At 40.4% G+C, this 15,583-nt stretch overlaps 1 protein-coding gene across 2 annotated transcripts; it reads left to right on the top strand.

The window, feature by feature from the left end:
- Positions 1-1,290: 1,290 nt before the first annotated feature.
- mrps23 (mitochondrial ribosomal protein S23) lies at positions 1,291-5,840 on the top strand. Of its 2 annotated transcripts, none has more exons than XM_020087961.2 (5): positions 1,291-1,452; positions 2,513-2,692; positions 3,645-3,722; positions 3,941-4,064; positions 5,295-5,840. In XM_020087961.2, the coding sequence occupies exons 1-5, from the start codon at positions 1,409-1,411 to the stop codon at positions 5,439-5,441; spliced, it is 573 nt and encodes a 190-aa protein (XP_019943520.1). In that variant the 5' UTR covers positions 1,291-1,408; the 3' UTR covers positions 5,442-5,840. The 2 variants fall into 2 exon arrangements, with proteins under 2 accessions (XP_019943520.1, XP_019943521.1); XM_020087962.2 differs by having other exon boundaries at positions 1,293-1,452; positions 5,298-5,840.
- Positions 5,841-15,583: the final 9,743 nt, after the last annotated feature.

The raw sequence follows: 15,583 nt of genomic DNA, 5'->3' as shown, positions 1-15,583 counted from the left end.
CCTGATCTGTTTATGGTTATCAGACTTTCTATTCTAATGTAGAAGGTAAATTAAACATCTAGCCTATTAAGAAAGCATATCATAAAGGTTCAGTGTGTAAGATTTAGATGAAAGGGATTCAGAAATTGAATATAAAATAATCCTAATAATGTTTTCACTGGTGTGTTTGATCTAAATTGTATGAATTTGTGTTTTCTTTATCATAGAACTTTATATTTACATGGAGGGGGATCTTCTCTGTGGAGGCCGCCATTTTTTACTGTTGTCCAAACTGGACAAACTAAAATCTTTTGGGTTTTCATGACAACTTAAGTTCACCTCAGGTTCTCTTTTATGTTTGGAGGGAGAGGTGGAGATGATGTGTATCCAGCTACAACATGCAACTTCACCTCTAGGTGTCACTAACTGAACCTTTGAGTGACAAATTCAATGGTATGTACTATATAAAGATCTGATTTGACTGTTGGAACTAAACGTTGCGTAGTGACAAAACCTGCTGACCCTATTCTGCACTAACCAGTAATATTTATGGGGGAAAGCATATGCAATACACTGCTTTGAGTAGAGTAAAATACAGCCTAATTATTTGTATGGGTGGAAAATCATCTTCAGCCCAACTGACAGTTCACATTCCTGCACAACTCATAACAAAAAGCAATATGAATTCTACGAGCTCTGATACTCAATATTAAAATTGGAGAGTTTAGAAGAAGAATTCAGAATTTGCTCATTATAGGATGAATGCCTTTTTTAATGTATTTATATTTCAAATGTATATTCCTAATTGTGGTGTTATAGCAACACATTTCTAATCACCATTACTGGAGTTTCCCTCTCAGTGTTTCTAAAACGAATGGAAATGTAATTATAATTGTAAATAAAATGTGTATCAACATATCGAAATATGAAGTTTTTAGTGACCTAAAATAAGAGGTAAAGGAGGAAAAGGTGACGTGCTGTGATTAAATGGAAATCAAGGCAAGAGGGAAGTGAAATTATAGGTTCCAGTTGATGTACGTAGCCTTCGCAATAAAAGTCTGAAATAAACTTTTTTTCTTTGATCATCAAATCCACAAACAAGATGTCTATTTAAACGTGGAGTGCTGCAATATTGGATAGAATATTATTGTACTTGCCCTCAATTAGTTCACCAGAGTGGACAATTTCATTTAATAAAGTGTGAAGCAGATAAGAGTATGTACCTGATAAATACATGTCATTTACTACCAGTGCAAGTGATGTAACGACCTGTGCAGCAATGGAAAAACAGTAAGCTTAGACTTTTATTCTGAAGAAAAAGCAACGACCTACAATCCGACCGGAAATCTCGTCCACGCAGGTTATTTGAGCAACATCTCATCTCGTGTGTGCTCCGCTCGCCGCTGGTTGTGCGGTGAAACTAAGCTGAATGGCGGGCAGCAGGTTGGAGAAGTATGGAACAGTTTTCACCCGGTAAGAACAGCAGAGCGTGTTACCACTGCGTGTGCTCGTTTGCTAGCTTAGCAGCTAACAGGGGATGCTAACGTGTCAGTGAAGGGCATCACGTTAACCTCTTGTCCGACTGACTCACGTGTGACCACGCAGCGTGCAGGCTGGTGTGCACCGTGTCTGGCAGCTGGGACACACACCGCAGGGTTCTTCAGTCAGACACCTGGGGAAGTTAATGTCATAACCTCTTTATATACAGGCTATGGTCATAACCCATTCTGTAGCTGCCATGCTAACAACAGCAGCGTTAGCTTGCGTTACGTCAGCAGTGTAACGTAAATCCGGTTGGTTCCCAGGCAGCACTAATATCGCCACAGATAGTGAATAATGGTAATTCATGGTTTCGGTCAAGACAAAGTCTAAAGTTCCAGCGCTTCTAAAACGTGTCACACTATTGAAAGTAAGAAAGCAGGAATCAAGTCAACCAGGACTGAACCGACTCCAACTAAGTCTCCAAATCAGTGGTGTCAAACTCAGAGAGGGCCAAAACCTGAGACTAGGTCAAAGGCCAAACAGGGTCACCATTTATTGGACACATGATAGTGTTCACACAGGACTTTGGGTCTGGCTGGAGAAAGTCCACAGAGAGTCAGGAGGCTCTCACTGGGACATGTGCGTTCAGCCTGTCCAGAGATGCCCAGAGGTTCTGTGGAGTTCAGTGCATATCTAAAAGCAGCTCATGATACGTATTCAGTTGTTAAAAAGAGAGCATGGTCGTTGTAACTATTTAGCGATTGAAACCTGCTAAAACAATGAATATAGCCGTGAATCGATTGTGTTCAGTCACTGCATCGATGCGTTCATTTAGAGAGAGAGTTGATAAATACTGTAAAACATAACTTATTAACTGTCCAAACATCTGGGTCCATGCCCGGCTTTGTGCGCCTGGAGCCCCCCACTTGAGATCAAGAACAGCTCCAAGTTGGAAATTACTTTTTTCTCTGTGTACATTTCTGCTGTAGTTAATGACACTGCTGTCCAATCGCATTTCACTAATCAATTTTGTGATGGCCTCTGGTGACAGGGTCCGAGATCTGATGCGCTCTGGAGTCATTCAGCCGGCAAAGAAACCCATCTGGTATGACGTATTCCAGGCTTTTCCACCTAAGAGGGACCCACTTCACGTGAAGCCATACACCAGAGCCAGCTCCAAGAAACAGGAAACAGTGCCTGATATCTTCTACAGAGAGGATGAAATTAGAGCGTAAGTCAACTTTTAACAGCGGTAATAACAGGAGCTGTGCTTCCTTACACCTGCATATTGAAAAATATTGTGAAAGTAACATGGATGAGGTGTGTTGTTATTAGAGGTGTAACGGTACATGTATCCGAACCGAAAATTTCCGATAAGGGCCTTTTGGTTCGGTAAATGAATGAAGCCAGTACATGTGCGGAACTTATTTGTGTATGTGACGGTCTCAAATTCCGAGAGACAACTTTAGCAAAGAACTGGATGTGCTAGTGGTCATAGCGACCGCAAGTGTGCTGTGTGGGAACACTTCAGTGTCGCAGTCACTATAATGACGACAAAGACGAGTGGATCAGACGAAAGCTGAATGCTGACATTGCTCAACTGCAATCAGATACGTAGCTGGTAGCACATCGAACATCCCGACTCGTTTGAAACGACATCACCAGAGTGAAGTCCCACTACCATTTATGGGACAAGGAAAAAATTTGTTTCATGCAAACCCAGCTCTCTGCAGCATTAAAGCTGCCGCTTGCAACTAATTCAGGCCCTGTCAAAGCAATAATGAGTGTTTTCATAGCAGCAGACATGCGACTGATCTCTGTTGTTGAGAACCCAGGGTTCAAACACACTCCAAGTACCTGAGCCCCTTTACAAAGTTCCCTCTCGTCCTCATTTCAGCCAGCAAGTCATACCACCCTTAATAGAGTTTTTACAATTTGAAATTATACCCAACACATTACACCAAAATGCAAAGATGAAAAACATTTCAATTCAATTTTATTTGTATAGCACCAAATCATAATATACATTATCTCAAGGCACCTTACATAGAAGGTCAAGACCTTTAAATCTTTATGAAATTTAAATTAGATCTGCCATTTTACTTTCTCTCATCTGAATTTATTAAAAACAGTTTTGATGGAAAGTTCTGCATGCATTTCAACAACAACTGTCTGCCTTTCAGGAAGTTCTATGAGCAGTATGGGGCAGGTCCTCGGGCTATTGATCTCACCAAATTATCCTTTGTGTCTACGTGTCAAAGGTATGGATGACAATGTACATTTTTTTTGCATACAATCATGAAAGCAGCCAAACAATGTAAAGAAATGTGCTTGAATGTGTGTGTTCACATGTGTCATGTTGTCAAGTGAACACCAAATTGACAGTGAGGGAAATTATAAATATTCATATTTTGATAGGAATAAAGTACATCTGTGGTAATATTGCTGCCTGTGTTTTTCTCTCACTTTGTTGTGGTAGATTTGTAGACAAATACACAGAGTTACAGAGCCACCACGAGCTGGAAGAGTCTGCTCTGTTTGAGGAAACTGGCAAGGCTTTACTCTCAGAGGGTATTGTGTTGAGGAGGAGAGGAGCTCATCCGGTAAGTTTCTTGCTAAAAATAAAAGTACTAACTATGGTTGCTACCTTAATATCATCAATTAGATAGCTGCTGATTCCAGACTCATGTTGTCAGTGCAGTCATCAACGCAGTCATCAACACAGTCATCAGCCCTTTTTCTCCATTATTGACCCAGGGTAACGGTATGGTAAGCTGCAAATTTGACTACATTGCTAACCTAACTTTGGTGGAAGCAGAGAAGGCAGCCAGTGTTCTCTGCTCTCATGCTGAATGCTAGAAAAATATGGCCCTACTTCCTTATGGGCCGGGCTATGTAATTAATTGAAAATGAAGTGGCAGTCCAGACTTTGAGCAAACACTTACCTGAGATCATCATTATACAATGCTGTGTTACAACTCGGACATAATAAAATTGTTACTGATCTGCTATAGTTCTATATAGCTAAAGTATAGCATCATCAAATTCTAATTATACCATATTAATGATTATCTGCAGTTCTGTGTTGAAAACCAAACATCACTTAAGGCAAGAGATATTGTGTGAATCTTGTGTACAAAGTGATTCCCAGGAAGTAATTCTTCTAAAATCAGACTAAAAATCTGATTGACTCAAATCTGTTCGGCAGCAAGTGGAAATTATTCAACATCCTCCCAGTTTCTATTTTTTAAACTAAAGAGCATTCAGTAAGTTTTTCACATGCTTTATTGCAGCCATTATTCATGTATTCATTTCTCAATCTGCAATCACTAAACCATAATGAAAAAAAGCAAAAATAATTTTAGAATGGTTTGCAGAAAGCCAAGATCTGAGGTTCAAGGAGCTGCCTGCAGAGCTCAGAGACAAGACTGTGTGGAAACACAAAACTGAATGTTGCCAAGATTCACAGTGGCCTTGATGATTATTTAAATGGAAGACATTTGGAATAACCAGGACTCTTCTTACATCTGGCCCTGTTGCTATGGATTGATGAGGGATTTTTCCTTTGCATAGGACTGTAATAAAACAAAATATGAAAAAAGGGATGGGCTCTGAATATTTTCTTAAAACACTCTTCTGTCTATGATTTTCTATAAGTTTAGAGATTTTGGGGACAGTGAGAATTGTATACTGTATAGATTGTTCAGCCCTGTGAGGAGCATTTGTAATATTTGGCTATTTTGGTCTATTATTGGTTGACTTGACCTCTGCGCCGACCACAAATGGCCTTCACTGCTGTCTAAACACATCATTACAATTCTGCTTTTATCCAGCAGGTGTCAGCAGAGTCCATGGGTCCTGTGCTCAAGCTGAAGCTAACAGACATGTTGGCTGAGCAGCAGTCAGTAGGTTCGGACAACAAGGAGGCAATGGATGACAAAACACACACACAGCCCATAGACTCAAAAACCATTGGATGAGCTGCAGAATGTCCCACACAAAGAAATGATGTGTGACTGACTTGAGAAGCTATGGTTCTGTTTATGCTCCTTTGACATTTATTACAACCACCACTCGTCAGGGATTTCAACCAAGGTCAGGAACTGCTCTCTCAGGAACTGCTGTCCTAACTGGCTGAATGCAACCTCCTTGTTTCCCCGGCTGATGCCATTTAGATGTGAATTCTCTCAGCATCAAGTAACATACTGTTGTCATTAAAGGGTCTGGAAATAGTCAATACATGCTAAAAATGTGTTATGTACTGAATGTGTATATGTATAATATAATCAAAGTCCAATTCAACAAGGACTTTCAAAAAATGATTACTACACACACCTACAAAATGCAGCATGAATAAAGGTTTTTTATTTAACAAATAAGTCATTTTGCTTAATATTCCTTCATCTCTGATCTGTTACATGCATTGATGACTCAATACTGAACAGGGAAATATGATTTTTTTTCATCCTGGAAGTCACAAAATTGCAGTATATAAAATGTTTTCTGGGGCTAGTCAAGGATAAATAATGAGTCAAACCATTTCAAAGATAAAGTAGTACATTAGTTTTTCAACTCATTGAATCACGCTAAGATTTAATGCTGACAGTGGCACCACGTGGAAAAGAATTGTCTTGAGTTTCTTAATTGCACAGGAAAGGACGGGGTACAAGAGGACTAGCAAATCGTGTTGGATGACTTAGATTTCCAGATTTAGTGCCTTTCTCCATACCATGGGGCATCTGGCACTTTCTCAACAATGACCTTAAACATTTCTGTAACCCTACTACTACATTACCAAACAAGAACAAAGTAAAAACACCGCAGTGGCCAGTATGTCACCCAACCTCAACCCAACGAAGCACCTCTGGGGAGTTTAGTTTGTAAGAAATATGTAAGGAGACAAACAGGAGAAAGCATGATATTACAGTGTATCAAGCCTGCACTGTACCTGCTCATTCCTCATAGACAGGCTGCACCCTCCGATATCACCTTTGTGGAGAAGGATTCCTACTGTAGCGAGATAATTCAATTTTAGTTATGTAGCGCCAAATCATAATATGCATTATCTCAAGGTATTTTACATAGACAATAATAATGAGCCCAAACTTTGCCAGAATTAGACGTTTCTGAGAATTAACCTACGCCAAGATGGTTATGTTTATGCCCCTGTCTGTCAGCAGGGGAAACGCAAAAACTACTGAACAGATTTGCACACAGATTTAGACAAAGCAGCAGATCCATGTTTTTACTTTGCGACATAGGGCGGGTTTTTTTGTGGATATTTTTACTGATTTTGATGAAAAAAACGTGCAAATAAAAAAGAGATTATGATTTCATGATCCGCATTGCTTTGTTGGCTTAAGTATAGGTAAATGGTCTGCATTTATTTAGCCATTTTTTAAGTTCTTCTACAGTTTTGCCATTCAACCATTCAACATGTGCAGCACCTAATCTATCTCATATGTCTCACAACCATCAGGGGCAATTTAGGATACAGACACATGGAGCTGAAGGAGACAAGGATTGAACCCCTGACCTTCTGGTTAATGGACAACCCACTCTATGTCCTGAGCCACAGCCACCCACCACTCTAAGACTTGACTGAATTTAGGGGGACTTTGTGGCCTTTGATCGTGATTCTAGTTTGACTAGTAGGTGTTTAACTAAACTACAACTATTTTAAAGTTTGCTAAGCAAGTGAATAATGCAGACATCTAATTGCCACCAATTTAAATTGTAACAAGCTAAATACAGTTAAGAATATTTTATATTCCAAAAGTGTAACATTTACATGTATTCTGTTATCTGCCAATGCTATATATACACTGCTCAATAAAGAATTAAGGGAACATTTAATCGTCAAAGAGTAACAGCAAGTCAGTTTAATTTCAGGGATATCAATCTGTCCATTTAGGATGCACAAGTGATAATGAATCAGTTTCACCTGCAAATTAAAGTGACAACAGGTGCAATGGAGAGGCAAAATCAAGTCAACCCCCAAAAATGGATTGGTTTTGCATGTGCTGGCCACAGACAGCTGATCTCTCTTTATCCTTCCTGACTAATTCTTCTTTAGTTTTTTGTTTTGCTAGTGTCCTTGTCGCTACTAGTAGCATGAGGTGGTATCTGCAGCCCAATCAGGTTGCACAGGTAGTCCAGCTCCTCCAGGAAGGCACATCCATACATGCGGTCGCAATAAAGTTTACTGTATCTCCCAGCATGATCTCAAGAGCCTGGAGGAGATACCAGGAGACTGGCAGTTACACAAGGAGAGCTGGACAGGGCAGAAGGAGGGCATCAACCCAGCAGCAGGACTGGTATCGGCTCCTTTGTGAGGGGTGGAACAGGAGGAGCACTGCCAGAGCCCTACAAAATGGCTTCCAGCAGGGTACTGGTGTTCATGTCTCTGACCATACAGTCAGATTCCATTAGAGTGACATGAGGACCCGGAGTCCTCTAGTGGGACTTGTGCTCACAGCCCAGCACTGTGCAGCTCAATTGGCATTTGCCAGAGAACACCAGAATTGGCAGGTCTGCCACTGGCACCCTGTTCTCTTCACAGGTGAGAGCGGTTCACACTGAGCACATGTGAAAGGCGTGAAATAGTCTGGAGATGCTGTGGTAACCGTTATGCTGCCTGTAACATCATCCAGCATGACCGGTTTGGTGGTGGATCAGAGATGGTCTAAGGAGGCATATCACTGGAGGGTCGCACAGACCATAGTCATAGTCAATGGTACCCTGACTGCTGTTAGGTACCGGGATGATATCCTCAGAGAGGTTCCTCCTGGTGCAGGACAATGCCTGGCCTCATGTGGCCAGAGTGTGTAGGCAGTGCCTGGATGACGAAGACATTGACTGGCCCTTACATTCCTGTGACCTAAATCCAATTGAGCACCTAAAGGACGTTATGTATCAGTGTATTAGACGCTGCCAAGCACCACCACAGACTGCAGGATCTCAGTGATGCCTTGATCCAGGTTTGGGAGGAGATCCCCCAGGACACCATCTGCTGGCTCATCAGGAGCAGACATTGTCAGGAGTGCATACGGGCACGTGGGGGCCATACACAGTACTAAGTCACATTATGAGTGGGATCACCCTGTGATTTCAACTTTATTTGATTTTTGTTATGATTTTGAATCCAGCCATCAAGGAGTAAATGACTAATCATTTTGTTCTCAACAAATGATAGAATGTACATCAGTAAAGATTTTCAACATGAAAAATTTGTTCATCAAGATCTGATGTGTGATTTAAAGGCCCAGTGTGTAAGATTTAGGTGAAAGGGATCTATTGGCAGATATTTAATGTAGAATAATCCTCATGATGTTTTCACTAGTTCATTTCATCTAAATTCTATGATTTGTAGTTTTCTTTACCCCAGAAAAGGCCCTTTATATTTAAATACTTTATATTTACATCGAGGGGGTCCTCTCTATGGACACCGCCATGTTTTTTACATTAGTCCAGACTGGACAAACGAAACACCTTTTTAGTTTTCATGACAATTAAAGGCTACCACAGTTTCTTTTTCATGTTTGGAAGGAGACGGTGAGGTGAGGGTGTTCAGCTGCAACATGCAATTTCTACACTAGATATCATGAAATTCTACACACTGTACCTTTTACAGTGTTCCCCTAATTATTTTGAGCAGTGTATATAAATCCAGGACCTTTTCAAAGCAATCAGACAGCTGAGCATGACAGTTGGTTAACGAATAAGTGACATTTCACTACTTTAAAAAAGTAGACACTTGATAAGAGAATATTATGGACAGCTGGTTTTCATAATCTTCTCAACATAAGCCTACAAACCCTTTTTTGTGGTGTGAGGTTTTAGGACATGTAAACATCTGACTGAGTAACCTTTACAACATGTTACAGTCCTAATATTCTTGACCCAAAGCTTCCCGCACTTTGAAACCAGTCATATGTGGTACTGCCAGTGGGTTTTCCTTCTTCCTGATGACATGGCCTTGGTGTTGATATCCTGCCTTCCACAAAATAAACTGTCATTCACAAAATGGAGAGATGATATTGTCAGCTTAATGGAATGGCTGATTGTGTCACAGTGAGATAGAAAGCAATCCTGTAGTTGACAGCTCCCACCCTAATGAACACGCTGGAGGAGAGAATCAGCAAAGCAATAAGAAAAGAGGAGCTCTGTGTAGTCTGCTGCAGTAGAAAACACACACTGTGTTTTTGCTTTGGAATGGATGATTTGAGTCAAGGTTCTGTTTATTCCTTTGCATTTATTTATTTATTCACTTTCTCTCCATACTCAAAGTAAAGCGACAGCCTGTGGCTGGAGGCATCATGTTTTCTGGTTGTTCGTTTGTCCATCCTATTCTTGTAAACACAATGTGTCATGAATGCCTTAATGGAATTTCTTCTAATTTGTTAAAACATTTCAGTTGGACTCAAAGATGAACTTTGAATGCCAGTAATGGTAGAATATGTGAGAAGGTGTATTGTATATCAAGCAGTCTGTGGCTGTGGTGAGGGGAAGAGCGACGTCCTCCAACCAGAAGATCGGTGGTGAGTTTCCAGTCTTTCCCATCTGTGTGCAGGAGTGTCCTTCCATAGATGCACTGTATGAATGGGTGAATAGCAGTAGCAGTGCGAACTTCGATGTCTCGCCAGAATATAAATTGCCCAACTGTTTCAAACCTGGCAAGTTAATTAAGAGTCCCAGCCTGAAGACATTTACAATACCTATATTTAGTCATAGCCTTAGCACCAACTGCTAATATGTTATTTGCCCCAGGAGAGCAAATCTAAGGTACTTAGAGCATGTCGAGGCAAATAAAAACAAGAAAGTAAACAACAATGACATCAGTGCAATATCAAATGACAGTTAAAATCAGTGCAGTAAAATTATAAAGTAAGAGTAGTCTATATGAGTACCTTGAGTATTGACCTACAACCAAAAAAATCTGGTCATCTGTGAGTCCAACTAAATGCTTGTGCCCAATTTGAAGAATTTCCCTCAAGGTGATCTTGAGATGTTGGGTTGATAAGACCCAAACTCTGATCTGTAAGGTCACAGAGGTCAGTTCATTATTGAGTCCAACTGAAAGTCTGTTCCAAATTTAGAGAATTCCGTGACATTCTTGAGATATCGTGTTCATAGGAATTAGCTGGAGGGACAACCTGAAAACATGTCTGTGGCCACTGGCTGTTGCCAGCATGGAGGCAAAGCCTGTAATGAACATACTATATTAACAATCTTTAAGGAGCTTTGGTAGATTGAATTCTCAGGCTAGTAATCATCCTCATTCATCTTACAAAAACAGCATCCTTGTCTCACCGTTCTCTCTTGTTGTCTAACTTTCATCTGATTAGTGAACAAAAAGTTGGGCTGGTTAATTGAATGTGCTGGCCTCCTGTGCAGATTTCTGTGTGCCATCCCAACCCCTGATTGTGATTGGTGTGTTATTGCTAACTGAAGCCTAACAAAGCTGTTATGTTGTTTTGCTTGCAATAATTCAATTGCCACACCATCACAAAAGTGATCATCCATCTTTTATATTGATGCCACAAGCACAAGTAAGAGTGCACAAGTTCAGAGGCAGTCAGGTCCAGCTTTTTACTTTCTATGCTTTTTGTACTTAAAAGTCTGGAAAGTATTGTATATTAATTTATTTAAAATATAGGAGCTGTTTGACAGTGAGACATTATTACATATGTGAAGTTGAATTTAAAAATCTGTATGTAAAATATATATATTAATTCAGTTTGTTGTGTGTTCATTTGTAAACATGTGCATTGGTATGTGAAATGGAAAATTATATCACTAAGCCATTTGCATTATCTTAACCACACTATCTATTATCTCTGCTTTTTGCAAATTATGTGTTACTACCAAGATAGCCTTAGGTGACCAGATTTATGGGCTATTAGTCCCAAAGTGGTGCGGACATCAGAGCCATGCTCAAACACACACACGCATATGCACACAAACACACACTGTTCAACTCTTCACACACACACGCACACGCGCACACACACACATCTCACCCCTTCACTACATCTGCATAAAAGCACATGCCTGCAACTGTTTCTTTGTATTTCCCTCTGCAGAATGCTCTTCGCATGCTGTATGATTGTCTGACCTTCCTTGCAAGGAATAAAGTATACTTAAGACTATTATTCTTGGATGTCTTTATTACAGGAGTCTCAGCAGGTCAAATGTCCACCACAAACTAGGTTTCAGAATTGGGATCCCTTGTGTGACTTGTCTGGAGCCATGAATGGACAATGTCTGATCATCCTGAGAGAAAAATTGCTTTTGCCTATACCTCAGTGAAACACAGAGAGAAGAGGGCTGACTGTTGGGCCTTGAACAGTCACCACTGGGATCTCCACATAATGGAACCTTGGTTGTCCTTACAGTGAGACTGTGAAATAATTCTGAGAATAGTTAAATAAGCACAGTGTCTTCAACAAATTATTCAAACAAATGATTCCTTAACAAGATGAGCGGGGATGCTATCTGAGGGGAAATTTGTGGGCCGCAGATTGTGGACCACTTCGGATAGTAAGAAGGTTGATTTGGGCTCAAACTGATCCAAGACAGGCTGACGAATGTGAGGGATCGCACCGATCATCACAAATAAGGTCTATGGTCTAAGGTCTAATCCTGACAGGAATGTCAGAGGCTGTGGGTGATGGTGTTTCGCAGGCAGTACTAGAAATTATTCACAAGGTAGTGGCAGTATGGGGAGCATGACTGTTTAAAGTGGCAGAAGAAGAGCAACTACCCTGAAAGCTGGGATGCAGACTGTCTCATGCAAACAAGGGAGAGCGATTCCAGAAGAAATTGAAGTTTTGAATGAAACCAATGTTGTGAGTAGAGCATGCGGACTGGAGCCAGGTGTGGAGGCTGAGGATCTTGCTAAAACTTCTAATTCTGCAACCCAGTGAGGGAATTGGACCTGAGATGAAAGCAGACTTTCCAGTGCTGTTCAGCAGGTCAAACAGATGGATGAAGTTGGCTTTTGTCAGCTCGGACTGCTGGTGGTTGGTGTCATTTGATGCGACGTGAACTATTATTATTTTAATAGTCAGGAGTGAGGTGATGAGTTGGGGAAGTTTTGCGATGATGTCCAGCGTTGTAGCTCCAGAGGAGATGGGTGCAGGTGGACAAAGCTGTCTGGTCGTTTTCCTACTGATGACCTCCGCAGATGACCTTCTAGTTGGGAAAGTGGCGGAAACCACAGATCCGGAAATGCCATCAAAGCTCTCTGTGACCTTATTAAAGTAATTTTGCCTTCATGAATAGACACTGCAAAAATCACTGAGTGTAAACAGAAACATAAAGAATCAGCTCAAGAACATTATTCTCCTCTTGTTGAAATCTTCTACACCCACAGCGGGCTTGTTTGTCCTGATCCCATTGGTGAGGAAATCTCTGTCTGGGAGGCCCACCTCTGAAACAACTTCATCAGTGGCCTCCATCCTGAAATAGAACAGGCTGTCAGACACAGCTGCATCGCCTGGTCCGAAGCAAAACTGAATGAAGTTGGATGACATGCCCTGCATGCTGAAGAATACATCAAGACTCAAACAAAGACACAAGAAAGATAAGACTGATAAAGACCTCCACATGGCTGCAATTACCATGTATCAGACACTTCAAGACTCACAGCCATCCTCTAATGTACAATCACCAAACAAGCAACAGAGGCCGCCCGTTCCATAGAAGGAGTGCTGGCTTCAGAGGAAGGGGCAGTGGTGACCCCTGCATTGATGCAGACACTTGCTACAAGTGTGGAAAGAAGGGACATCGAGTGAGGTAATGCCTTAATCTGACTACAGGCCCTTCCAACAGCAAAATCCATTAAAAACGAAAGCCAGTAAAGGCAGCAGGAGTAATCATTCCATGTAACAACTCACCAGTACGCACACCTATTCTTCCTGTTTCAAAAATACGGGATAAGAGATACGGTTACTTTGCTGAAACATTTGGCCGCTGAAGGTCACAAAGCAAGCATGTCTAAATTGCAATTTCTTCAACAAAAAGTAACTTTACTGGGTCATGTGATCACATCAGAGGGCAAATCCCTCTCACCCAACCGTATTGAGACTATACAGAACAAAGCAGTCTTGACCAACGCAGAACATGGCAGACTTGACTAAGAACATGAATCTCTGAGTTCCCTATGAGCAAAGAGAAACACACAGATAAAGACTTTTGACTGGATATTTTGAAAAATATGCTCAGTTTGATGCATTCTCCTGATGAGATACCCGACCCACAGCCTGACACTGATTGGATGTTTCATAGATCAAGGTGAAGATAAATTAAATTAATATTTCTGAGAAGATGTTGGAGATAGCAGGACATCACTCCTGTGGGTGTTCCCATCAAAGTTCCCCTAGTGCTGTCCATGATTCCGGTTACAAGTGTGATTTCTAGTAATCAGACAGTGAATTTTTTTGTCTACTAAGTGTTTCTGTCACTTTAATTCCTTATAGATAATTAACACTCTAAATGATTTTAAATGACATGACTGTTACCTCTTTGTAATTATTATATATATATAATAATTGTATTCAATTCAAATATTTAATTCCCAGTTTAACTTAATGTTTGAGTATTCCTTTTGTTTTATCAGTTTTAGTGTTGCTATTTGATCTAATATTTAGAGTGTTCTTATCCCAAGGTGTGAAGGTCTAAAGTGCAGAGTCAGTTAGTTATTCTACAATATGAATGTTTGGACTGTAAAGATTCAGTTAAGGAAGCAGTTTACTGAGTTGGTAACATATATCCTGTGTCGAATGTATTCAAGAGCAATTTTTGTGAATGAGGCTAGAGAGTCCATTTTATCTGTTGTTTTAGCTGTGAGTGGTTTATTTAATTTATTTTACTCCTTAATCAATAAAAGAAATGTTACTGTAGCTGATTCCCCAGAGCCAGTTATCACGGGAATCTTGACCTTCTATGTAAAGTGCCTTGAGATAATATATATCATGAGTTGGCGCTATACAAATAAAATTGAATTGAATTGAATTAAAACCGACAAAGCAAACTTCAGGGTTTCCATTGTAAACTTTTCAGAGGATCTCATTTCATTAGTTTTGTCATTGACTCTCACCCATAATAGGAAATACATTACACTTTCCCATTTTTTTCCCACATGAAGCCTACATTAAATATTGAAGCTATCACAGGCAGGGGTAGTGATGAAATGGCCTTTATTAATTATACCTTTGAATAAATAATGTTGCCTCATGTGGATCTATCCATCTTCTCTCTTGCTGTCCTTTCTTTAATTTCCTATGCCATCCTCTTTAACATCTGATCCCTCTCTTTTTAGAATACTGTTTTCTGCTCTGACCTCTCAGCAGTTGGATAGAAGTAATTGTAGTCTACAGTCTCATTTCTGTGAGTATGATGTTAGACAGGAAAATACTGTTTAGAATTATAGACTCAAGATTTTTGGGGATTGCAAATTGAAATTTATAAATTATTTTCTCTCCCTCTTCTCCCAGCAGACCCAGTATGCTCTGTGAAGCATAACAGCTTCAAATCTGGAGATATATTCGAAGATAAAGCAGCTTTATTCTGAGTTTGTTTCGCAGATGACTCCACAGAGCTGTGACTCTGCAAAGACAAGAGGGGCTTCTCCAAAGTCCCTCTAATTCTTAAAGTGCTAAAGGAGATAAAAATGCTCATCCCGCATGACACATCTCCTGGTCCCTCTCATCCATCTCAATATGGCTTTAGTCTGACGTTGGCTGTCAGGGATGATTTTATCTGCCTGTTTTTTAGGAGAGGAACAAAAGAGGTCAGGACACACTGACAGAAGTGGTTGTACTGATAGCCCGTTTGTTACAAAGGCCATTGCCATGACAACAATATATGGCAGTTATCTTTTATGTCAACAGGGAGTCGTTGGTGGACTGATAAATGTTGATGTGTCGGTTGGACAATGGACACTCTTCTGTAAATGTTCTCTGTAAACAGTATGTACTGCCCCTCTGCGGCAATTCTTCTGGATTAAAAATTCAGTTTTATTTAACAGTATTGATTGTCACGGTTATGTATTTTCAGTGTTCCTCTCATGTTCCCTTCTGCCTTCCTCTGTGCTCCACCCTGTGATTCTCCTGTGTTG

This window comes from Paralichthys olivaceus, chromosome 11, assembly GCF_024713975.1.
Source record: "Paralichthys olivaceus isolate ysfri-2021 chromosome 11, ASM2471397v2, whole genome shotgun sequence".
NCBI lineage: Eukaryota > Metazoa > Chordata > Actinopteri > Pleuronectiformes > Paralichthyidae > Paralichthys > Paralichthys olivaceus.
This window is presented reverse-complemented; position numbering and strand designations above follow the sequence as displayed.

Bases quoted from the DNA above. Each gene is read 5' to 3' on its own strand.
- mrps23 (XM_020087961.2), top strand. From the start codon at position 1,409: ATGGCGGGCAGCAGGTTGGAGAAGTATGGAACAGTTTTCACCCG. The intron at 1,453-2,512 runs GTAAGAACAGCA...CTCTGGTGACAG, and splicing joins TATGGAACAGTTTTCACCCG to GGTCCGAGATCTGATGCGCT. The intron at 2,693-3,644 runs GTAAGTCAACTT...TCTGCCTTTCAG, and splicing joins AGAGAGGATGAAATTAGAGC to GAAGTTCTATGAGCAGTATG.